This window comes from Aythya marila (genome assembly GCF_965140915.1).
Source record: "Aythya marila genome assembly, chromosome: Z".
Lineage (NCBI taxonomy): Eukaryota > Metazoa > Chordata > Aves > Anseriformes > Anatidae > Aythya > Aythya marila.
This window is the reverse complement of record NC_139080.1, coordinates 50,728,695-50,753,602: the sequence shown is the minus strand read 5'-3', so window position 1 is coordinate 50,753,602 and position 24,908 is coordinate 50,728,695. Positions and strand designations below refer to the sequence as shown.

General features: G+C 38.5%; 1 protein-coding gene across 4 annotated transcripts in view; it reads right to left on the bottom strand.

Moving 5' to 3' along the window:
- The window catches only part of FBN2 (fibrillin 2), a 202,977-nt gene extending 183,497 nt beyond the window's left edge, over positions 1-19,480 (bottom strand). For 3 of the 4 annotated variants that reach the window (XM_082783017.1, XM_082783018.1, XM_082783020.1), the window contains exons 1-5: positions 19,217-19,480; positions 18,433-18,515; positions 14,315-14,413; positions 13,656-13,751; positions 11,642-11,737 (exon numbers count right to left, since the gene is read on the bottom strand). In XM_082783017.1, coding sequence (XP_082639143.1) covers positions 11,642-11,737; positions 13,656-13,751; positions 14,315-14,413; positions 18,433-18,515; positions 19,217-19,434 — 592 coding nt within the window. In that variant the 5' untranslated portion in view covers positions 19,435-19,480. The remainder of the gene's footprint in view (positions 1-11,641; positions 11,738-13,655; positions 13,752-14,314; positions 14,414-18,432; positions 18,516-19,216) is intronic. The other variant, XM_082783019.1, reaches the window with a different exon arrangement.
- Positions 19,481-24,908: the final 5,428 nt, after the last annotated feature.

Sequence of the window (24,908 nt, the reverse complement as noted above, 5' to 3'; positions counted from 1 at the left end):
CACCACCCACCAGGACGCCCAGAGGACCCCAACCAAAGGCTCTTCAAGAGACTGTAGAGTGAAACAAGAGGCAAGTAGCAAGAAGCAGGAAATGGGTAGTCTGTGAGTGATTTTAGAGTGTGAGGGAGGGGACAAACAATGCTGGACACAAGCACAGCAGAAAAATGCAGGGCAAGGTGTTAAAAATGATTACAATGCCACTTGCTCAGAAAAATTCTAAACCACAGCACTGCCTGACCCTGGGAAAAGTCACCACACACTTTTCCTGTTCAAGTGGTTACAGACAGGGAGGGGATGCCAGCTAGGCCACCCCCTGCCCTGATCCTGTGTGGCAGCTCTCCTGCGTGCTGTGGCTTCCTGAACAGGCACTTTCAAGAGATTCTTTCCATTCACCTTATGTTCCTGAGTAATATAAACCTCTACAAAACATAAAAAGCATTTCAGACTATATCTCTCAGCAGGATCTTTTCACAGGTAGAGTTTTCCAAGTGTGCCCTCCCCCCTCCCTTCTCTGATAGATTTATCAGTAAATCTATTTGTCCAATCTCAAAAAAAAAAAAAAAAAAAGGAAAACAAACAAAAACAAAACAAAACAAAACAAAACTTTTATTCATTTTTACAGTACTTCCAAGCTGGCTTCTTTAAGTTAAATTATTTGCACTTTCTTGCAATGTTAAAATCTGCCTACTATGCCTACATAAGCAATAATAAACATTAGTACTTCCTGAATTTCACAGAAGTTTTCTTATTCACTTGAGTATTTCGGGGGACTTTGCACTTTCTTTGAGAGACAGTTCCTGTTGACATGAGTATCAGTTTTAGTGTGTTCTAGGTTTTCATTTTATTTTCCTTCTCTTCAGTACACTATTTCAGTGAAGCAATTCTGTTTTGTTTTGGTTTTTTTTTTTTGAAATGATTTCCTTACAAAGGTCCTTAAGAGCTCAAATCTTATCTGTTGGGAGCCCTTCATATTCCTCATAACAGCAGCTCCCTAACATTTCAGATTGCCTTTCCCACACTGCTTGCAAGCCATGCCTTTCACATCCACATCTTACATGTATTTTCCATCTCTCTCAACCCATTCTCACCTAAACTTTAAAGCTGTAAACTGCAGCCTCTAATCTCCCCCAGATTTTTCTGGAGATTATCTGGAAATATACCCATACTATTCTGGAGGTACTTTAAATAATCAGGTTAATGAAATCAAATGATTAATGAATTAAAAAGTCACATCTAATGTACCTTAAAAAGAATAAATTTTTCACTGACGAAAGAAGGAGCCAAGACTTCCCTCTCCTAAATAATACATTCCCTACCTGTTTTTTGGATTGTTGCTCTATACTACCAGATCCTTGTCTCTTCAGAAAACAAACAAACAAACAAACAAACAAACAAAAAAACATGTATGTGAAAAAATGTACCTTTTTGACATAGCATAGTTTCAGTACTGCCCCTTTAAACACTGACAGTGGAGTTTTATCCTTGTATCTGAGTTGCAGGTGAGCTCCATTTCATTCTGGTGAAAATTCTCAACTTCTTTGGAAGAGGTCACTCAAATCTACTTTTACATCTTCCACTTGTAGACTCAGTTTAAAGGCACACAGTTTCATTTTCATGTAACACACAGTGTAGCGACCCTTTATCACTACCATACTTAGCTGTCATATATCTGAACTAGCTGAAAACTATTAATGATATCAAGTGTTTCAAAACCAGCTACCAACAAAGTAATAATGCTTCTCTATCAAAAGACTTGGTCTCACTTTTTGGATGTACTTACTGCTGGTGGACACTGTAATTCAAATTTTGGGTCCTGTCATGACCTCTTCATCCCCCCTCTTTCCGAGTCCCAGCTTTGAAAGACCTTGTAACCACTCTATGCTGCTCAGCACAGTTTCTTAGGGCTTTTGGAACTGGGAGGTGGGCAGGAGCTGCTTCTGACAAACTGCTGTGGTCAGAAGTCATCCAGAACTAAGGACTAATCAAAATAATACAGAAGAGGAAATCTTTTGATAAAATTCTCAACAAATTACCATCACATAAACTGATATATCTTTAAGGCAGATTGAGCCAAGCTAACTCAGACTCTTCTAGGCCTATGAGTAAGAAGCTGAACAGTTATATCTGGATAGAGAATATCTTTGTGTTCATTCAGAATGTAGCAACAAAAATCATTACACAGACCTAAGGATGCCCATAGCTGTCTGTTTCCTTAAAGACCTGAGAGCTCTACAAAACAAGTGAAGGAAATTATTCCCTCTCCATGCCATATCATTTCAAAAGGTAGACTCCCACCCCACTATTAGCTTCCCGTAAAGGCTTATATTCAAATTTACCATCTTTTCCTCATCTTTATTTTTGTAGTAGCAGACCACAAGAACACCTGAGACCAGAGATCATCTTTGGTCAGTTTATTAGCACGCCGGGGCTCTGATCCCTGACATGGATTCTAGCTCATACCTAGATGACTGCGCTTCCACCACATCTGTGAACTGCAGGTTCAGACTCAAGTGTGTCTGCTACCGTGATCATTTTCTGTCCAAAACAGCATAACCTGCTTTGGTCTTTTGCATTCAGAGACAACATGTACTACGCTCACTGTAAAAATTATTAAAGTAATTTACATATGTATGCTACACATCAGTAGCTTTTCAGTTTAAAGTGACATTGTTTGCTGCATCCATACTTATCTAACTGATTGAATGTTACAGTACTGCCAGAGGAAAAGTGAGCAAGAGAAAAGGAATACTAACCATTATATGCTGAAGTCCCCAGACGAAGTAAAAGAGGGAAGCAAGAGAAAGATACTGTCTGGAATTACACTACTTTCTTAATCATTATTGCTAACAATATGTTCAGAATTATCTGTATCTTTTTAAAGTTTGTTTAATCATTTGCACAGCCAGAAGAGAGAAATTTTAAGATACCTGCTAACAACAAACACACACATTCTCTGTACACAATGTGTGGGGTTCTTAGTGATTTGGTTATTTGTCAGCTTGTGAAAGAGGAGAGAAGAAAAAACTGAAAACCTTGTTACTGGAGGTCGCAATGGATGTTAAAACCAGGTAATCTAGTGCTAGAAACTGAGATTAGACATTCCTGTAATTCTAGTAGCTATTTGTATTTAAGATGGAACATGAAAGCAGCTTTCTAAATTTCCTGTTCAGAATTACCATAGTTTATCAAACTGTTCACGTATGCAAATATTTTCAGGACAGTACTCACTGTAGGAACAGGATTTCCTGAGTGAACAAGGACAGCACTTAACTAAGCATTATAAACCTCAGATTTTAGGTATATAATAGATTTATTGAGTTTGAGATACCTAGTCTCAAACAAATAACGAAAATAACTAGCAGGTTCACAAGTCCTTTACAAACTTGCAGAAGATAACTCAACACCACATGTTCCACTTCCCAACAGCTAAAATGGACTGGAAATGAATGAAATATTAGTGTTCGGCAGGTAAGTATTCCACTTACTGTGCACTGAAAAAAAAAAAAGTAAGTAATAGGACACGTGGCCCTGTGGCAAGAAGAAAAGAAGAGTGATTGTTGATATTTGAGGACAGCATTTAGTAATATATATATATATATTTTTTAATTTTATTGCCTTCCTTTCTTCCTGCCTTCTCCAAAAATGTCTGACATTTTCAGTTGCACTCACTCCTTGAGTATAAAAAATTCAGCAGTCTTATGCTAACCTCGACAAAATGAGAAGGATAAATCCCTAGTTTTAAAAAAAATAAAATAATAATAATAATCAGGATATTTGGTTCACTGCTAGCCTACTGAAGCTGCCTTGCTCAACCTTCAACAAGCAGTAATCTCATGGTGCCACAGCCCTTCTCAGAGGCAGGATAATAATACTTGCTTTGTCTGGTTACCTCTTCAGAGCAGGCACCCACTACCTGCACACATCCTACCCCACATAATGAATATCTATTTCAGCTTAGGCTAACAGTAACCACTATAAAACAAAAACCAGCAAAATTAAAAAATCATGTTCTCATAGCTCCTACTAAAAAGGAAGAGCTCACTGATCACAAAATCATTTTTGCTGTTATGCACCAGAACAAAGTTTACGATCACTGGGGGACAGCTGAAATACACTAAGCAACTTGAGAAAAAGCACAGGCCTGTTCAGAACCACTTGCACTATTATGCTCTTTGACAGGCAGGCAGGAAAACATGGGCACAACTTGCCATAGCCTGTGTGACAAAAGGGTTTATGAACTTAGAGGCACACAACCAAATAAACACTATCCCAGTATGCCCCCAAAAGTTCTTGCTGTACCTCACTGAACTTGCAATGCTTCCACTTCTTGTGGCCCTGTTACCAATAATACATATCAAGGAGTGGCGTAAAGTTACAAGAACTTTTGCATACCTGTCACAGGAGAATGCAGTTTGTTACAAATTTCATTTCCTTTCCCTCCTTGCTTCCATCTAAATTGCAGTCACTAAGTGACTCTTCATCCCAGCCCACGCACACACAAGGATCTTCCACAGTATTACAGCCTAAATGTGAACTGTATACTTTCTGTATAATAAAATAATATTCTAGAAGCATCGAGTCTGTTATAAAATTGTGCTAGTTTATTATATAGGCTCAATGTTTTTCAGTTGTATTACACCAAAAAATCTTTGTAACAGTTATGTGCTAATGAATTTATTTAAAATAGCTCCATTCAATATCTTTTTATCCTTTGTCCTCCCCTATTTTGCCCCAGTTACTACATATTGTTAATGCTTTCTCTGAACATGTTTCTTCCTTCACACTAGCTCTCTCTGCACTGTTAACTGACTTCTCCATCCTCGTGCTGGCTTGAATAAGCCCTTTTCTTTTTCCCATTTTTCTTCTTTCTCCTTAGATACACAAGCAACACTAACCATTCTCCTATCAGGGGAGGTCAGATGAAGACAACTGCTCTCAAATACCATATGAGATGTATGTTTTCCTAACCCAGAAAACAAACTTTTGTTGCAGTGACATCCCCTGCCTTGAGCCTGGTTCACCATCTCCTGCAGTGTCCCACTCTTCAGCCCCTTCTCTTGCTCCGTTGCTATCCCTCCTCTGACTCTCCCATGGCTCAGGCTGAGTGCCTGTAGGCACTGCAGAGCTGGTACCAACACTGCTGCCTGCACAGAGGAGGTTACTACACATACCTCTGGGAACACTAAGTGCAATGAATACACTGCGATAAGGTACAATACCAGCAATTTTCCTGAGAACAACTCAGAAAATCCCCCCTTTCTGAAGCTTTTATACTGTATTTGACTTACATTTTTGTTTTTCCTCTTTTCTCACCTGCTCAGACCTGTTAGCTTTATATGAAGTCCTCTCCCATCTTCAAATTTATGTTCTTCCCAATCCATGCAGGCATTTCTACTCAATCCAACCCCCTTGCGAAGGCACCTACCCCACCACAGAATCACAAGTGCTGTTTTCTTCTCTTTCTACAGGGAATGAAGGCAAATACACAATAGTCACAGGATGCTTCTCTCCTCACTTTAACTCATTATAAAGAAGGAAGAAAATATTGTTGCTTTTCCATCCTTCTATATACCTCTACAGATCAACAGTTTAAAAACATACAGGTTTTGTAAAAGAAAAAGAAAAAAGAAAAAAAAAAGGATTATTTGCTCATACATAAATACAATCTTGAGAAATCAAAAGATCTGGAGACCTGGTCATGCTAGAACAAAATCTGTTCTTAGGCACACAGTTGAGGATGAGGCCTTTTAATCTGCATCATTTGTTCCTTTATTATTTTTCAAGAGGGAGGATAGCTAAATTTTACTATCTTTTTTTTATTATTATTATTATTTCTATTATTACTATGATTATTTCTTTTGTAAGAAACTGACAAAATCAAATAGTTGAATCTTACATGTTTACAAATAAAAAGGGAAGAAGCTGACCATAAGAGCAGACTTTGATAGAAAACATAAAAGGTCATTGTATATATCAGAAAAAGTGAAGCACGAGCTTCCAGACAGGTTCTGCTTTCTTGTTAACCCAGCAGCAAGTCTCAAGTTAAATACTGTAATCATGCCAGTCATTAGTTACTGTTCAGCCTCCTGTCTCCAGCCCGGAAATTAGTCTGCTAGGAGCCCAGATAGCTGAACAAGCAGTCACGTTTTATCATATAACTGAGTCTGGGAGGCCAATCTGAAGGAAAGCTACATATGTTCTACATTAGGGAGAAAATACCTATTTTAAAAGAACTTAATTTACGGAACAATAAAAAGTATGCATTTAAAACACAGCAATGTAAAAAAAAAAAAAATATCCCTTATAACTCTGATGTGATTTGCAAGAGAAGTACACATAACCTTAAACTATAAAATTTTAGTTAAAGAGTTATGAACTGTTGCTAAACTCAGTTTAAAATTAAACTACTGAGGCCTTTTTTTACTGTAAAGTATTATGGGGCACCTATTGCTACAAACAGATGAAGAAATCATTGCCTTCTGCATTCTGTTTGAAAGCATGAACTTATTATGTTTAAAGTGTAAATTACAAATTACTGTTGAACAGAATAAAATTTTAAGGTATCTTTTACTTTTTTGTCATGTACTTCAGCTCATGTAAAACAAAAAATTAACAGTTATTTATAGTTATAGTTATTTATAACTATAGCCTATATAACTTTTTACAGTTATTATGTAAGAGACTTTTCATCTTTCACTGAACAATAGTACAATAAATTAGTAACTAGTTTTGAATATTCATGTCTTACCATTTATATTTGGAAATATACGGAGTGTATGTGAAATAATTCCAAAAGTCAGCATGCACTCATTGTGTCCATAAAGTCTAAAATATAGTGTCTTCATAGATGTTCTACACCATTTAGATCTAAAATCTGGTAGATAATGGAACAGATGAGAAGGAAAGACTATACATTCCTGTCTGCTAAAAGTTCAATAGCAGCCAATGTGTTTACAAACATTCAAGCTGGAGGTGGCCTCCATAAAGGAGCCAATAACAAAACTGTCTACAGTGCAAAGAATGTAAGACAAGGGTGAATAATATTTTCATTATGGCCAGTAGGTTCTTTACATATAGTTTGACAGGTTAGATTCAGTGAACTGAGACATTTCCACAACATTAACAAAAACTTAGGTAGCTGTGAAAAATGGAGAAGCTGCTTATTTACTTTAGAGAAATTAATCCCTCCCTACAGGCATACCATACTCTGCTGAACCTGGCAAGCACAATAGTACATACATATGTTGCCTTGCCTACAACTAGTTTACTCAATATTTTGGTATGTTTTTTGGTATGTATGTATATCTATTATGTTTAAACCATACACGAAAAGTTTGCTACCATATCTTGCACTGTAGGTTACTAATTCATATCACAATGTTTTACTGCAGAGCAAGCACAAATTAGAACTATGCAACTGATGCTACATAAGCATCACAAAGCCAGAAATTGATTGAACTCATACACACTTCTTTATTCATTTGATACTAATTATTACCCCAGCATCAGGACTAAGCTGAGAGCTTGCAACACTAAGGTCTAGGAGAAAATTTATTTAATCCTGTCCACCACTGCAAAATGTATATTATAAATGTATATTATAAATGAAATTATTTATTTTATACATATGCTATATTTTTGTGGCAATAGCAGAAGCAATTTTAGCCTACTACTTACTTTCAGAAAACAACTACCCCACCAAAAAACAAACAAACAAAACATATTTTATAGCTTAAATGACTTAAAACATTATACACATCACATTTCTCTAGATTGAATCTAAGACTTTAAAAGACTGATGAGTAATAGGAACACCAAATTATAGATTTTTTTTTCCTTTATGTGGCTTAGATTATGCAGTTTAAAGTTTCACAATGAATTTTAAGAAAGAAGACTGCAATGCTTTCATCACAGCAAAAAAATAGTTGCAATACTCGTAAGTACTAGAATCTTCTAAAGAAGTAACAGAATACTTCTATTTAGAGTATAGCCATCTTTAATAAAAACTGATCCACCACCACAGTTAGATTCTGTCATGTCTATTGACAGGATTCCACAGCCCTGAAACTAGTCAGATTCTAAACTAAAAGCAAATCTTAATCATAGGCGATTGCTTCTATCTGACACAAAAGGAAAGTTTACCAAGTTGTCTGGCAAAAAAATCAAATATATATGAATGCAGTCAATACTAAAAAAAATCAAAATTAATTTGCAATACTACGATTCTATCACACTACAGTCCAACCAGAGCTAAAATCTATCTGTTGAATGTATACAAATGTATGTTGCATCTGAACTAAGGCTTAAAATATTAAGCAACCTCACATTGTCCAACCCCTTCAGGCTGCTTTGAAAATCCATCCTAAATGGACAGGTAATATTTCCTTTTTGCTGAAAGACAGGTGTGCATTCTACAAAGATAGATTCCTGAAAACAGCTCTAAATATTAATGAAGTTCTTAACAGACTGAAGTTTCTTGCTTTCCATGCTAAATTCCAAAATTTCCATGCTTTATTCCAAAATATAATAGAATCAAGTCCTTGAGCTTAGTTCACAAGAATCATCTAGAAAGAATGGGCTGAATATAACATGTAACAGCTAAAACTAAACCAACAGCTATGTACAGAAGTTGGTAAATCTGGTTTTAAGAATGAAAGTAATAAGCGATTAGAGACAAAGAAACAAATTCATCCTTTACATTTCTCTGTTGCTTGTGACATCTAGTGGGTATACAAAGCAAACTTGGAATAGCAAATAGAAATTCCTGTGTTTTTTTTGTGTTTTTTTTTGTTTTTTTTTTTTTTTGGTTTGGTTTTGGTTTTGGTTTTGTCAGGGTTTGGTTCAATTATTTCCTTCTTCTATAAGGAAATCATTTTCATTTCCACCGTCATCGAATGTCAAAAAAGGTACCAGATATTTTCATGATTTACATGCAGCTTTGAGCACCTCAGAGCTGAATTTGCCACACAGAATTCCATGGCAGAAGCTATTTCTGAGCACACAAAGGCAATAAGTTGTTTGTGATCAGACAGCATGGTTTTACCATGGGCAAATGTCACTGCTTTCAACCCTGAGGTCACTGGTACAAAGATATGAAGGAGAGCTGTGGATGTTGCTTGACATAGCAAGGGTTTTGAGTGAGCTGCCCATAGAGAAATTGCCATTAGTGAGATACAGGCTGAATACATGAATTAAAGGGAGTGGAAAACTGTCTGGACTGTTGGCTTAAAGAGTTGTAAGAAATGGTGCAAAGTCCAACTGGAGTCTAGGAAAGAGGTGCAGACCCTCAAGGATCAGTGCTGGGACAAGTAACAATTTAATGTGCTCAGTAACAACCTAGATGATGGTACAAGAGTGCACTTCCAGCAAGTTTGCAGATGATGCCAGACTGGGGACACCAGTCAATATGCTGGAGAGCAGAGTGGCTATCCAGAGTGATAAGGACAGCTTGAAAAAAATAGGCTAGAAGTTATCTCAAGAAGTCCAACAAAGGCAGAAGTCTCACATCTAGGATTGACAAAAGTGATGGAACAATAAAGGTGGAGTCCAGCTGCCAGCAAAACTGCTCTGAGAAAATGATTATGGGAGTCCTAGTAGACAAAAACTTTAACACGCATCAGTGGTCCAGCCCTGAAACAAAGAAGGCCGTCTCCATGGGCTGTATCAGTATGACCATAGCATCCAATTCAGCAAAGTGTCCCTTTGCCTGCATTTGGCACTTGTAAAACTGCATTGAAGTACTGTTTATGTTTTTGACTCTCCAACAGAAGAGAGAAATATACATAGAGAAAGAAGTACAAGGGAAGGACACGGCACTGGTCAAGGAGCTGGAGCTCTTGCCCTGTGTAGAAAGATTGATGGAACAATGTTTATCCAGCATTAAGAAGAAAAGGTTTTGAGGGTTTATCACTATATTACTCTCTGCACAAAAGGTGCAGAGAAACTGGAGCCAGACTTTTCCTGGATGCTCTCAGCTCTCAGACAAGAGGCAACAAACACAGGTTGGAACATGCAAAACTCTCATTAGATGTTAATGTAGAAGTTTTCACCATGAGGGTGAAGAAATAATGGAACAGGATGTCCAGAGATGTTGTGGGATCTCAGTCACGGGAGGTGTTTAAAACTCTACAGACAAGACACACACCTGAACAAGCTGACCCGATCAGACCTTCTGATTGGAAGGTTGGGCTAAATGGCCTTGTGGAGGTCCCTTCTCATCTATATTTTTCTGTGACTCTAAGAAGTCTATTTCTGCTCTTAGGGGGTGTCATATCCACTGCTGATGTGAATTAAGAATGTGACATTACAAGAGTAATTCTAAACTTTATATTTTCTGTCCATGTATATGATTCCATCCTTCTTTTTAATGTTAATAATCCACTGAATATTTTAAAGGAGTGAGATAACAATGCATACATGCATTCAGGATTTCACATTCTGTTGCTCAGTTTCTTCAGTATCTTTTTTGATGAGAACTATTTGCAATAACACTAACTTCAAGACAAAGAGTTATATTTCTGCTAAGCTATTCAGCATCAGTTTTGATTATTGTTGACAACCTCATTTTAAAGGATGTACAATTATTATTACCATTCTGAAAAGCAATTCTCACTATATCCATTCTTTAAAAACCCATCCTAGCTGGACAGTAATTATCAGTTTGATACACAGAACACCTTCTACAGTTACATCTAACGTTGAGCAGTTCTACGTTAATAATTCTTCGGAGTCATCTTGGTTTCAAAATACAAACAATGGTCCCATTTACTAAAAAGCAAAAAGTATAGATTTCTGAGAGTGATAATTTTATTCTAAATGACTATATATGGACATAGTGCCTAAATTATTTTTGTGCTAATCACATAGTATAGCACTAAAAATGTTTTGTTTGGAATCATTAAAACTGACTTTATCAGCACCTCTATAATCTTCTAGAAACGGCTAAGGAATTTCTTTAAAAGATTTTAAAGAAAATCCTGATTTGACCCCCAATTCATGAAAGCACTGTAAGACGTGTTTAAGTTGTTTTGATGAATAAGAATAGCTTCATGGAACTGATTTCACCTATTATGCTTCTTTTTTTCCTCCTTCTCTAACTTCTTCCTGTATGACAGAGCTAACCAGAACAAGTAACTTCTCAAATTCCCCCCATCAAAGATTTGCTATACAGAAAAGCAATCCTTAATTTAGTTACATGTATGTGACGTACGCAAGCAGCAATTTCATAGAATCATAGAATATCCTGAGTTGGAAGGGACCCTTAAGGATCATCAAGTCCAACTCTTGACACTGCACAGGTCTACCCAAAAGTTCAGACCATGTGACTAAGTGCACAGTCCAATCTCTTCTTAATTTGCTCTAATGTTATTTCATGTATGAGAAAGCAAACATATCTCATCTTTTAACTATCATACAAACAAAATAAGCACCCTAAATTATTCTAATTTCTAACAACTGAGACAGCTTTTCCAACCCGAAGTGTAGCTACTGGACCGTAAAGGAAAACTTTATAAAAGTATAAATAATAAATCTCTTGCTGGAAGCTTACTGGTTCAGCTGGCAAATACACTGTATAAAACACATATATGCACATTGCTGCATATAACCACCTATAATTTTCTTCCTTATTTATTTCTTTTACCTCTTTCACACTGAGGGCCAGTAAATCCGTAGACACATGCACAGCGATTCGGTCCAATACACCGTCCTCCATTCTGGCAGCCTTTTTCACAGACAGCTTTAATTAACAACAACAACAACAACAAAAAAAAGTTTTTAAAGCTATGCTAATGACATTTCAGATTCACATATGTGCTATTCAAAAATTATTTTTCCCTTCAACTACTCTAAGTTTTTTTGGACCTGAAGATCAAACACCAACAATAATGGCTGTTCAGGTCAAATTCCATTAGTACTTACAACTGCTTCACCTTAATTGCAAACAGCTGTTTAATTAATCATATTCAGCACAGCTTTTTAGCAGACACTTAACTTCAGTGTATTTTTAAACAGTTGTGCAGCACTAGTCACTAATCATAAGAACTCACATCCATCACCAAAGTTATCAGATACAAACTCAACTAATTTGTGCACAGATTAAGTTGTACTATCCAGGCCCAACAGCAACAAACCTCTCAGGAAGGGGGGTTTCTTGGAGAGTCAAAGAGACAGATTACTCATTGTTCAGAATTCATACTGCTAGCAGAGCTAGCATGTCACTTGGAGCAAGGCAAAAGAATTAGTAGTTTAAGTTATCTTTAAGTACCTTCAGAAACTATGCTTCTTGAAAGATCCATCAAAGGAATAAAATTCTTTTTTCTTGGTATGAATCCACAGAATACATAGATGGAGAAGGTACTTTTACACTTGTGGAACTTCTATGCAACCATTCATGCTATTTATCAATGGTGTGAATAAAGAAACAAAGCCTCGCAAAGCACTGAAATCTTCTCAGTTTGAAAAGAAGACTGTTTGTCAGCTTGTTTGAAAAATACCATTAAAGTGTGTTAATCTATGATCAAGCTCATTGCTTTCAGAACATATAAACCATGTTCAGAGTTAGCATACAGTCCAAATCTACTCATTTAGTCTGAAAGTCCCAACATCTTCAGGTCACATGAACAGCAAAGGGATTCCAGTCTAGTTTCTATTTCTACACTGCCTTCCTACACAGGTTTCCCCACATTAATAATGGGGGTTGTTACATATTTGAGTATCCAGTGCAAAAGAACCTCAGGAATCTAGAGTCAGTAAATTTTTCATATTGGAAAAAATGCACTATATCTCCATGGTGAACACAAAAATATTCACTGAGAGCAGTTTCCAAAGTTCATTCAGATTTTGTGGGTTGCTTTAAAGACACTGCTTAAATAGGCAATCATCTTTTCTTTTACAATAACAATTATTATTACCTAGAATTTTAGAGAGTTTTACCCAGGCAAAATTAAAACTAAAACAAGTCTGCTTCTGCATTTGCAGAGAAGACTAGAACAAAAGGATGTTCCTCCACATTACTCAGTCTAAGCATTCTTTGCACAGTGATTTTTGTATGTTTCTAGTTTCTTCAGACTACCTTCAGCAATTAAGTTCTCAGCTAGCCAGATTCCCTCAGAATACACTAGGTCTTTGAGACCTTCTTCACCTCTACAGCCTTTAGTCATTTTTATTGTTTACATTTTTATTGTTAGCTTGTCAACACTCTTCTGTGATAGGTAGAGTTATGCAAATAATTGACTTCCTAGTTTATCTGCCAAATTGAAAAAACATCCAAGAGCTTGAACCATATTTAATCTTTTTCTCTAGTCAAACAGAAAAACATGCTATAACATAGCAGCTAAGCTCCTCTTCCAAGAAACTTCTTCAAAGAGAATGAAATATTAGTGATCATCTGGTTTAAAAAAAAACACAAACAAGGTGAGTGGGATGTATACTGTCATCATTCCCAAAGGGTTCTTCAGAGACTACAAATGCACTTCATGCATAAACTGACTTCCAGCTACACATAGTCCGGCAGAATAGCAACACTTTTCTCTTAGACATTTTACTGTATTTCTTCATATGGGCTTTCTCCTATCTTCCTAGACTGCCTAAAGTGGGAGGGCTGAGTTGTGGGACCAATGTGGGCTTAAACCGGACGCACAGGGATGACTACTTACGCTGCCCGCAGTAGGTCCCGATGTAGCCCTTCTGGCACTGGCACCGGTCGTCAGCGCATGTACCGCCATTCATGCACCTGATGCTGCACTGCTGCGCTGCAGAGGGCCCAGACACATAGACACAAGCATTATGGGAAAATATGTGGATGGATAAAAACAAAGACATCTGAAAGCAGACAAGAACTTCACATGACAGCAGACGTGAACGGCATGTACTGTGTATTTACAGGTACGCTCAGGTATTCTGTAACCAAAACTGTTACTTGCAGCTATTGGTAAACCATTATTTTAAAAGCATCAGTGAAAGAGGTTCTCCATAATAGCAATGTAGCACTTCTAATTATCTTGAAGGCCACATAACATTCATTTCTTACAAAAACGGACTCAAGCAAAACATTAATGCCACACACATTTATTTTTAAACACGCTTATCTGTTTAAACATGTCATTTTTTTCAGTTTGTCACACAGAGTAAATATGCACACGTGTATCAATTTTTATCAATAAAACTAGAGATATACTCAAGTGGAAGACATGTATATGTATGCAGTAATGAAAAGTTATTCTTAAAGATTTTACATGGTATTTTTAAGTTGACACATTAAGAAGAATTACTTAACATGAAATCTCCAAGGAAAATAAATAGAGCAAGTCCTTACTGGATTTTGGTCCACAAGTAGGTGATATTTGTCCACTTGCACAAGTACACATGTTAGGACGGGAACAAAATCCATCACCACAGCTATTTCTACAGATTGCTGAGGAAGAGCACATTTAAAAGACAGTGTGATTAACAGTAACCTTAGTCTTAAGTCACAGGAAAAAAAATAATCAAATATCAAAATATCAAACAAAACAAAAAAAGAAAACGCCACAGAATCCTCAATTCATTAGGACAGCTAATATATACACAAAAGTAAATGTAAGTTAAATAAACCAAACAATTTGGGAATAATTGATATCCCTGACAAACTTAAAGACAAACAGACTTGAAGATGGCACATTCAAACACTGGTCAGACCACTTAATACAGATAATAAACTCTTTCCCTAATTAGAAACATCACCCCATTATACAAGCAAATGAAAAATTATTGGAATTATATATTTTACATCATGAGGCCTGTAAAAAAAATTTAGGAAGAATCCAATATTTGAATGATTATAAACAATATGACTCATGAATTCTAACTGTTGGTATGGCTTCTCTCTTACTGTTACTATTCTAGAAGCATTTTAGGAGCTGTCTTCTGGAAGATTATCCATCCTTTCGTCAAACCTGTTTTATGGAAAGCCTATGTTTGAGCTTTCCAGATTGTGTGGAGTTACCCTAAATACTGTTTCCGTACTCAAATATTCCCACATTCTCACTGTGAAACTAACTTTAAACAAATCTCAGGGAAGCCCCTTCACACCGCATTATATGTGGACATTGTACGTGCCATTGTACTGTCCTCACAATGCCCCATGTTGTGCCATACTCCTCTTTCACCAGCCAAGGGAACTCTATTGTGCAAAGAAACCACAGAACCAGAGAATAGTTAAAGTCTAAATCCAGACTATAAATGAGATCCAAATGAATTCATCTAAATAATGTGCTGGATTAGCAAACACACCATAAGAGAACCTAAGACATTAAGAGCTAGTAGAGCACAAAAGGACCTCAGAAGCATGCATCTTGCAGGACACAACTTATAAACAAATATATATATATATATATGTATATAATAAATAAAAAAAAGCATCACAGCTCCTTTGTAACTATTTCTAGGCTTTTTGAGAGAATCAGATAATGAGGAAGTACATCTCCACTGAAGGACTACAAGAGCAACACATTCCTCATGCAGATAATCTGGCAAGGATATCTGGCAGATAATGGGATAAAACCCATTCATACACATAAAACAAAACAAAACAAACAAACAAAAAAAACTATACCTGCCCATAGATATAGATATAGATACAGATATAGATTAGATATAGATATAGATATAGATATAGATATAGATATAGATATAGATATAGATATAGATATAGATATAGATATAGATATAGATACATATAAAAGGATATAAAAGGAGAAATAAGACTTTTCCCAGAACACTTATGCTCCACTTCCAATTTAGGAAAACATACATAGATGAAAAACATGTCTTTTAATGAAGCAGTCTCTTTTCTTGCCCCATTAAAGATGTTCAGATAGGCTCCCTGCAAAATGTACGTGCTTTTACCCTTTCTCCACCAAATACAAAGCTCAGTACTGATGCTGAACATATTCAAACCAGACAAGACTTTGTACACCTGAGTCCTTGACATAATTGGTTAAAGGCCAAATTTTCTTTCCCAGAGTAATAGACAAAGTCACATTAGTTGTCATTTGACATTGTTCTTCTGGGCATCAAAAAGATGCAATGTGGATCATCAACACCTTCTCTACCACTATGCCCTAGCTGTGAAGGCAGCAGATGTGAGAGTTTCTGAGGCTTTGATAGATAGTTGGAATTAGAGGCATACCACTGACTGATATGAAATACTTTGAAATACTTTTTCTATTAGGAGACTTGAAAGTGAGAAAGAGAAATATGAATTAAAGCACTTGATGGACACAGAGAACAGTGTTGTTCAGTCCATCTTTATGCAAGATAGCCCAATCTCCTCATGTCTACATTAAACCACTTTCTTGGTTTATTATCTGTTAGAGGAACAATTTTTATCAGCTGAAAGCCCTCTAGCTGTAAGCATATTCCAAACATGCTTTCATCCATACAGTTTATTTAAAGAGAAAGCTAAACCAACCAGACCTTTTTTTTTTTTCTTTAGATAAAAGATCACATTTAACCATAATATTTCACCAACCACAAATAATTGCTATCACATTATCAACTGAAAACACAATAAAGTCAGAATAGTTTCCTGTTGACCCACCACTCACTTTGTGAACCAATACTTTATAATTAGTGTATGTTGTAGCTGATGATTTTAATCAGGTCAACTCCAGTACGAAGTTTACTGTTCCCTCCATCATCCAGTGCAGAAGGTTTTCTATAGCTAAATAGATCTAGTTAGAAGATCCATTGTCTCAGCAAAACGTGTAAGTGTAGAAATCTGTGCTCTTAAACATTCACCAAAAATACAACTTGGAAAGCATAACTACCAGTCTGACAGCTGGTCTGGCAAAATCATTCACCCTTCAAACATGTTAGAGAGCTGCAGTTAAACTCCAGTAAGTTAAACATGAGCTAAAAGGTGTCTTTTGTGCATAGAAATTGTTGCAAGTCAATGGTTAGTATGTGAAAACACCTGAGACTGAGGTCTTTAAGAGTCACTGAGAACTGCAATTTAAGAGTAAGTTATTAAGATTCCTGAAAGCACCTAAATCACTGTCTCTCCCTGACTGCAACTGAGCTGGATATCCAGCTGACTTTCAAAAAACTATTACAGCTCAATAGTGTATTGGGCAGCCTAAAAACTTTAAAAACTCAGTTTCACATTTAAGTAAGTAAATACTGAGACTTGATAAGAGACGATAAATATGGACTGAATGTTCTGAGGAGCTCCTTTTACTCCACAGTGGCATTGCCACCATCATCTTCCTTGCTCTGAATGATGCATCTAACCTTTGCTTGGAAATGCTATGGTCAACCTGAGATGAAAATTAGCGATCTGTGGTAGTTACAAGAAACATTATCAAGGCCAATTTACTCATGCAAAATGAACAAATGTGAACAAGTCCTGCATCATCAGGCAGTGGCCCAAAAGCCACCTTTAAGTTTCACAGGTGTTGGTTTACCATCCTCTCCTCCCTCTCCTTCTCCGGTTTAGTCCTGGATGTCTGGAGTTCATTAGACTGAGTATTACAAAGACTTTCATTGCTTATGCAAAGGGCAGCATGTTCTTTAACCTGAGTTCTGAAGCTGAGCACACTTATTGGGAAAAGGGATGACAACATGACAACAGCCTAGAATCAATGGGAACAGCCCTCATAGAAAAAAAAAAAAAAAAGTCTAATATCAGTTTTATCTAACAGACAGAAACGTAATTCTGTATTTCCTTTCCAGGTAGACATTTCCTACACAGAGTATTCAGAGTATTCTGCAGATTTCCTTTTTTTTTTTTTTTTTTTTTTTTTTGCCAAGCCATGTCAACAGCCACATCTGTCAGCACAACGTCTATTATGACCCAGCAATAATCACCGTCTACATGCTTTATAGCTACAAAAATACAACTAAATATGACAGGCAAGAGAATAAGCACTCCAGAGGTAAAAAAGTTTTCCATTGGACTGTAATTCCAAGCCTACCACAAAAGTTCCAGAAAACTTCAGATCTCATTTGCTTTATATCAAGACCTCTTCAGCTTTTTTTTTTTTTTTTTTTTTGTTATTACAGTGGATTATTTGATATCTGGAAGATTTTTTTTTTGTTGTTATTATTTTTACTTCACTGTCTTGTTCTTTTAAAAATAAAATAAATAGGTGAAAAAGTGCCTCTTACAACACTGAAAACACAATTTGCCAGTCTTTCAATTACAGTAAATATGGACCTATAAATCCATAATTTTTTTCTTCTTTTTTTTTCTTCTTCTTTCTTTCTCTCTTTTATTTTTTTTTTTTTTTTTTTTAAGGAAAAAAATCGCACATAAGGCAAAAGACAGAACTGGCCAAATTAATTACAGTAAGAATTCTCTTTTCTCATACTAAATGGATCAGTAACTCACAGAAGAACACTTATTCTTCTTATTACCCTTAGGGCAGTAGAAACTTAAAGTCAGACACTTACGAACAATACACTGATTTCCTCCAGGGAGCGTTTTCCATCCAGGGCAACAGTACGAATGGAATCTAGAGCCACACACATTTGGCCTGCAACACATACAAATACAGGCATATATAAAAATATAAATCTATGCAAGCAGAACCTGAAGTTTTACGTTCTCAGAGGGGAAGAAATGTAAATCTACCAGCACAAATATAACCGCGAAACAAAACAAAAAGAAAAGTGTAGCAAAGATGTCTACGAAAAAAAAGTCCTCCCCAAAAGGAATACAATTTTTCTCTCCAACAAGGAGTTCCAAGCCATTTTATTTGACATTACTGAAATGGTCAGTGTGACTGGTTAGTGTGAACAGGAGAGGCGGGATAGGCAAGAACAGGCCACATCCATCCCTGGGGGAATCACAGAGGAGACGCCGGGGATGAGCTTGGCTCCGCGCTCACGCGCGGTGTCACAAGTCCGGCTATAAAAGTTGGCTTTGTGCTGCGTTTGACACAGGACAAGGGGGATGACTCCTCATAAAGATTTATGAACTAAACCAAGCTAGCAAGAACTCCCCCAAAACACCAAGAGAAGAAAGGAAAAAAAAAAAAAAAAAAAAAAGTCTTTTTGTACAGGAGCAGAAACCCGCTCAGCACAAAACAAAGCCACGGGCGAGCCGCCTCGGTGCTGCAACCCGCAGCACGAGCGGAGCGCGGGGCTCCCGCTGCCGGGGACGGGCGCGGGGCTGCGCGGGGCAGCGGCTCCCTCCCGAGCCGAGCCGAGCCGTGCCGAGCCGAGCCGTGCCTACCCGCGGAGCACGTCCTGCTGTCCTCGCCGGCGGACCCGTCCGGCGCTGCCGGCCCCTTCCTCCCGGTGCGCGGCGGCGGGGAAGCTGCCGCCCGCTCCTCCCGCAGGGCGGACCCGCGGCGGCGGCTTTTGTTGCCCGGCGGCTCCCTGCGCGCAGAGGGCCAGGCAGCCGAGCCATAGGAAGCAGGGCTGCACGCACAGCCACCGCCGCCGGCCCATGCTGTGGATGCTGCCCCGGAGGAAGAGCGGCGAGAGACGGGGGAGAGGCGCGCCGGTCCCGCAGCGGGCACCGCTTCTCGTCGCGGGGAGGCTTCAGCCGCTGCGGCTCCTTCTCTCCTCCTCCTCCTCCTCCTCCTCCTCCTCCTCCTCCTCCTCCACCTCCTCCTCCTCCTCCTCCCCAGGCTGCCCTGCCGCCTTCAGCGGGACGCAGTGATACCGGCAGCGGGGTCCACGTTGCATCCCCCCTCCTCTCTCTCCGGGGGAGGGAGGGGGGGAGGCGGGAATGAAGAGGGGGGGGCGGGAAAAGAAAAAGTTTTTTTTTTAAAAAAAAAAAGGAAAAGAAAAAGAAAGAAAAAGCCGAGCCGGCTAGGAGTTCCTTCCACCGCCCCCCTCCCAAAGGGGAAATCCAACGGGACCGGGCTGAACCCCACACACACACCGATACCGTCACCACTACTAATTAACGCCGAGCGCAGCCCGGGGAAAGGAGCGGGGCGGCGGGCCGGGGGTCCCCGCGGCGGGGACGGGGACGGGGACGGGGACAGGGGCGCGACGACGCCTCCCGGCCGCCGGGGTGCGGGGGGGCCGGGCCGGGCCGGGCGGAGGGGAGCAGGGCCGCCCCACACGTGGGGCTGCGGCGGGGGCCGGGAGGAGGGGGCGGCGGGGGAGGGGAAGGGGGGAGGCCGCAGGGAGGCCCGCGGAGCCCGGTCAGGGGGAGCGGTGCAGGTAGGGCCGGCCCCACCGCAACGCCCACCGAGGGGAGCCTCGCAGAGGGGAGGCCCGGGGCCAAGGCGGAGGGGCCAGGCCCGGCCCGGCCCGGTGGAGGCCGCGGGTGGATGCTGGCCCGGTTGGAACTTCACGGCTCCCTGGTGAACGCCAGGAGCTGCCAGGGTTTGAACCGAGTTCGCACCATACTTGGTAGTTTTCTCCGGCGCACTCCCTTAAAGTTTTACTTGTTTTCCCTTCACCTACACGAGCATCTTAAAATGAATGAAAAGAAAAATGGCTAATTTCCTCGTGAGTTCTTTTTAGGCCAAAACCATGCACGCACCTAGATGCTTTGGGTGGTTAGGCACCAGCACAAGCAGTGCAGGCGCCTCCCTGCTCGAAGTCCCCGAGTGCTCCCTGTGGGCCGTTCCGATAACCACATGACGCTACTGGTTTTGTTATCTGAGCTGATTATCGCTTTGAATTACATCTTGGGGTTGAGCACCTCACCGTGCTATGGCTACTGCAGCACCAACAAAACACTTTAAAGCAAGACAAACAAAACAAAATAGCAGCTGCTTTTGGATGCGTGTTATCTGGCACTTCTAATTCTGGAACGAGGAGCAGGAGCCATGATTTGTTATCTCTGAAATTAAACCCGCCAGCTAAGAGGTCACAAAGCCATCCGCTTGTTCAAGTCACTGTCCTGCTTTGATAGTTCAGCTGCTCTCATAGTGGGTGCACATACAGATCTGTATTCTCATTGACCAGAATACTTTTTGTTGTTGTTGTTTTTGTTCAGATTTGGAAGGCTATCAAAAGTAAGATTGCTTGCAAGGGTCTAAGTCTTTAAAGGTAAAGCTTTAATTAGGGGACAATTTAATGAAGGAACAAATGAATGAAGACAACTGGAAAGAAGAGTTCAGGAACCTCAAGGATATAGGTGACGTTTGGAATTTCCTCAGATCAGAAGCTGTTAAACTTGTCGTGAATGAGGTGCTCCTAACAAAGGCAGGGAGAAAGAAGGATTCCATGCCTGCTCGGGTGAATAACTATCTCAAGAAAAATGCAAAGAATAGGCAGATAGCCTACAAAGAATAAAAAGGAAAGGACTGATCTGAGATAAGATCAGGGTCTTGGGTGTCAGGAAGCACAGAGATAAAGAAGTAATTACCCAAAGTTAAACTGAGCTACCTCTTGAAAAGAATGACACAACAAAATCTTAATAATAGTAATAACAATGAAAGACAACAACAACAAAATGAACCAGTTACACAATTGGGATTAAGGAAAGAAATAGTTACAGTTCAAAACCAAGAGGTACATACTTTGTATTAGTTTTTAATAAGAAACTGTAGATACTGAGCACAAGAAGAAAAACAACTGGTCAGCTGCCACAACTGATGTGCACATAAGGCTCAGAGACCCTGATGTACTCAAACCAGAAGAGGACCAGGTAATATTTTCCTAGAAATTTGCAAGGAACACTAGTTCTAGAACACAAAACTACCAACATTAGGCAGCAAGGAGTGCTGACTCTGAAAAGATTGTGATATAAGAGATCCATGTCAATAATGGATACAAATGATGTACTCACCAACAAAGCTGTTTTTATTAGAAAGAGAAGCATTAGTATTTTTTACTTGTGTGAGACAATGATCAGACATCATCTAAAATAGCAATTACGTTCTCATCAGTAACATTAGAAAAATATGTGCTGAAAATAGAAGAATTGCATAAAGAAGTCATTAGCACGGTCAAGGGAAGAGACCCACTGCTAAAAGAGATTGGGTTCTTTAGCTAGCAGCAGTTCTCTTAGAAAGAAAGAAAGAGAAGGAAAGAAGGAAAGGGGGGGGGGGGGGGGGGAAGGAAGGGAAGAAAATAGTCAAAGAAAAAAATAGTATAAACTGACCATAACTCAAATTAGTGCTACAATAAGAACACTTTCTTACATAAGACAGCAATACAGCTCTGCATTAGAAAATGTAGAACCTAAAACTTTAAGTACTTTTTAGGATAAAACTAAATTACATTAGGAAAGATGTCATAGACAGTCTGCCAACTGTTAATAAGCATGTGAATTTGATGAGATTCCCTCCCATCCTATTTCTTAGCTATTGTAAAATAGAATTTTACTTCATGGATAGTACCAGGATGTATTGACATCAAGTGAGTGATGCAGAAGGATGAATGATATCTAAATTGCTAGATAGCTGATGTTCCACTTCAAGTCTGACCAATTCTAATAAAAATAGGCCCTAGTGTTATATATAGTGTATATTCAGGAAACATAAAACTGTACATTTATATACAGAAAATATTCCCAGAGAAAAGATCTTATTTTAATGCTGATTATTTTGGAGTCCACATTTTTCCCATGTAGTTGACGTTTTTCTTTCCAAACAAGGTTGGGAGTTATTTTTAAGTAAAGGCACTCCTGTTATTTTGACATCTGTGAGCAAAGATAAAATGTGGGTTGTTGCAGTATTGCTTTGCTAAAGCAGAATCAAAGTAAACTAGACTTCTCATCTGTAAATGATTTCTTCTAGTCATAAAAATGGATATCTGTCAATGGCCACATTGACAATTAAAAACATTCTTACCTATTCATTACCCATCAAAAGCAGCCAACAGTGAACACCTAGATCATTACAAGTATTGAAAGTACAAGAGTCAGCATCTTACAGACCTAAGTATATGGCTTTAAATTAAAGGATGGCAGATTTAGATTAGACACAAAGAGGATATTCTTAATTCTGAGGTTGTCAAGGTACTGGAGCAGGTTGCCCAGAGAAGCTATGGATGCCCCATCACTGGAAGTGTTCAAGGCCAGATTGGATGGGGCTTTCAGTGACTTGGTCTAGTGGGACTCTGCCCATGGCAGGGGGGTTGGAACTAGGTGATCTTTAAGGTCCCTTCCAACTCAAACCATTGAACCTATGATTCAGTGAGGAACGGTGAGGAATGCAATTCATTCAATATGGTCCTTACACCATATATGCTGGTAGCAAGGGATGGATCTGAATGCCTCTTGTATCAAAGATTACAAGAGGCTTTCAGTTTCTGGACATCATTAACAATACCTCTCACTTCTTCCATGGAGAAAGTGCTTGAAATTACCCTTTCAAGAGAGACATTTTATTCTAGATAAAAGTGGCTCAAATGACAAAAATCAGTTGGAACCAGCACCAAATAGGAAACTTCAGTCATTCAGGGATTTTGCTTTTTCTTTGTCCTTTTCTAATTCTCAAATTCCATGTACATGACTGACTTGTTATGTAGAATGCAAGTTCCTTACTTGTTAATTTAAAGCATCTTTTCAACATTGTTTCAGTATACCTTACTGTGACAGGACTGCAGATATTCTCACCTTTCTTCTTACTGTAAATCTTTTGAAGCTTTCAAAACATAAACATTTTCTAAATGTGGCAGAAGCACACTGGGAAATAGGAAAATACTAGAAAATGGTAAATTGTAAAGTTATAAATGTATTGGATAGAATGCCTGTGAAATGCAGACTGTTCTTTCCACTTGTGCTGTTTTCTCTTTTAATTAAGTGAATTTGTTGATTCCCAATAACCTCTAGGCTCTAAGTCATATGGAAAATTGTCCAGAGTGGAACTCAGGTGCTGTAAGAGCTAGTGTATCCAAACATACAGAGCAAGGCCTTTGAATTCCTATCTGCGTGCTGATAGAGCATGTCATCCTGTCTTTCTGACATCTTCTTCTGAATGTTTTGCTGTCATGTTAAAATATGTACATAAAAAATAATGTTCTGAACTTTTTCACTCAGACAGTCTTCCCCTTCCTCTTTCTCTAGGGAGAAGAACCTAGAGGAAGAGCAACCGCCCTCATCCCAATGAAACAAAACAACACACAGACCCAACAATCTTGAAAATTTCTGTTGCTTGGTACTGCAACTTGCTTCTCATCTTTTACTAAGTGTGTTCTGTCTTGCCTGAATCACATGTTCAAGCTGTGATGTCTATCCAGACAAAAAAAAAAAAAAAAAAGATTGTGTGGAATTTCTTAATTGTTCCTTCTTTCTGACCTTACATTATGTAAACCTGTTTGAGATACTACAGGTACTACTGACAAAAATATCTCTAATTACAAAAGCTTTCTCTCTGGCTGTTTTAATCTGTGCCCTCTTCCCCACTGTACCTAATACATACTCCCTTTCTCCACCATTTTCAGACAGTGCCAAATTTTCAGCTAGTATCTTTCTCTGATATCTTCACCATAGATACAATTACATTTTTTTAAAGTATCGCTGGATGAGACCTTGAAAAGTCATCTGGTTAATCCTCTCTGCTGTAAGCCAAGAAAAAAAAAAAAAAAAAAAAAAAGACTACTACCCATGTCATAAACATTGGCTATCTAACTTATGCTTCAGGTATGGGAACTCCTCAGCACTACAGTTGATTTATAATTGCTGCTTTTCATGGACCAACTGCTAAAAAGTGGCATTTCATAATGTCCAATATGGATCCTATATCCTGCATTTTAAAGACCTCTCTCCCAATTATTTTTTTATTTCCATAATCTTACATTTTTTAATTTTTGTTTTTGGAGAATGTGAAATGTGAAAATGGTGGAGCAGAGACTAATTTATCTTACAGTCCTACAGTCCATAGTTTTTAGTGTGTATAACACCAGGAATGATGTTATTGATTCATTTTAACTTATGGTGTACTATAATATTAGTATATTTTTCTAAATGTGCATAAAAGGCAAACACTTAAATTTTAGTTAATTGAGCTGCA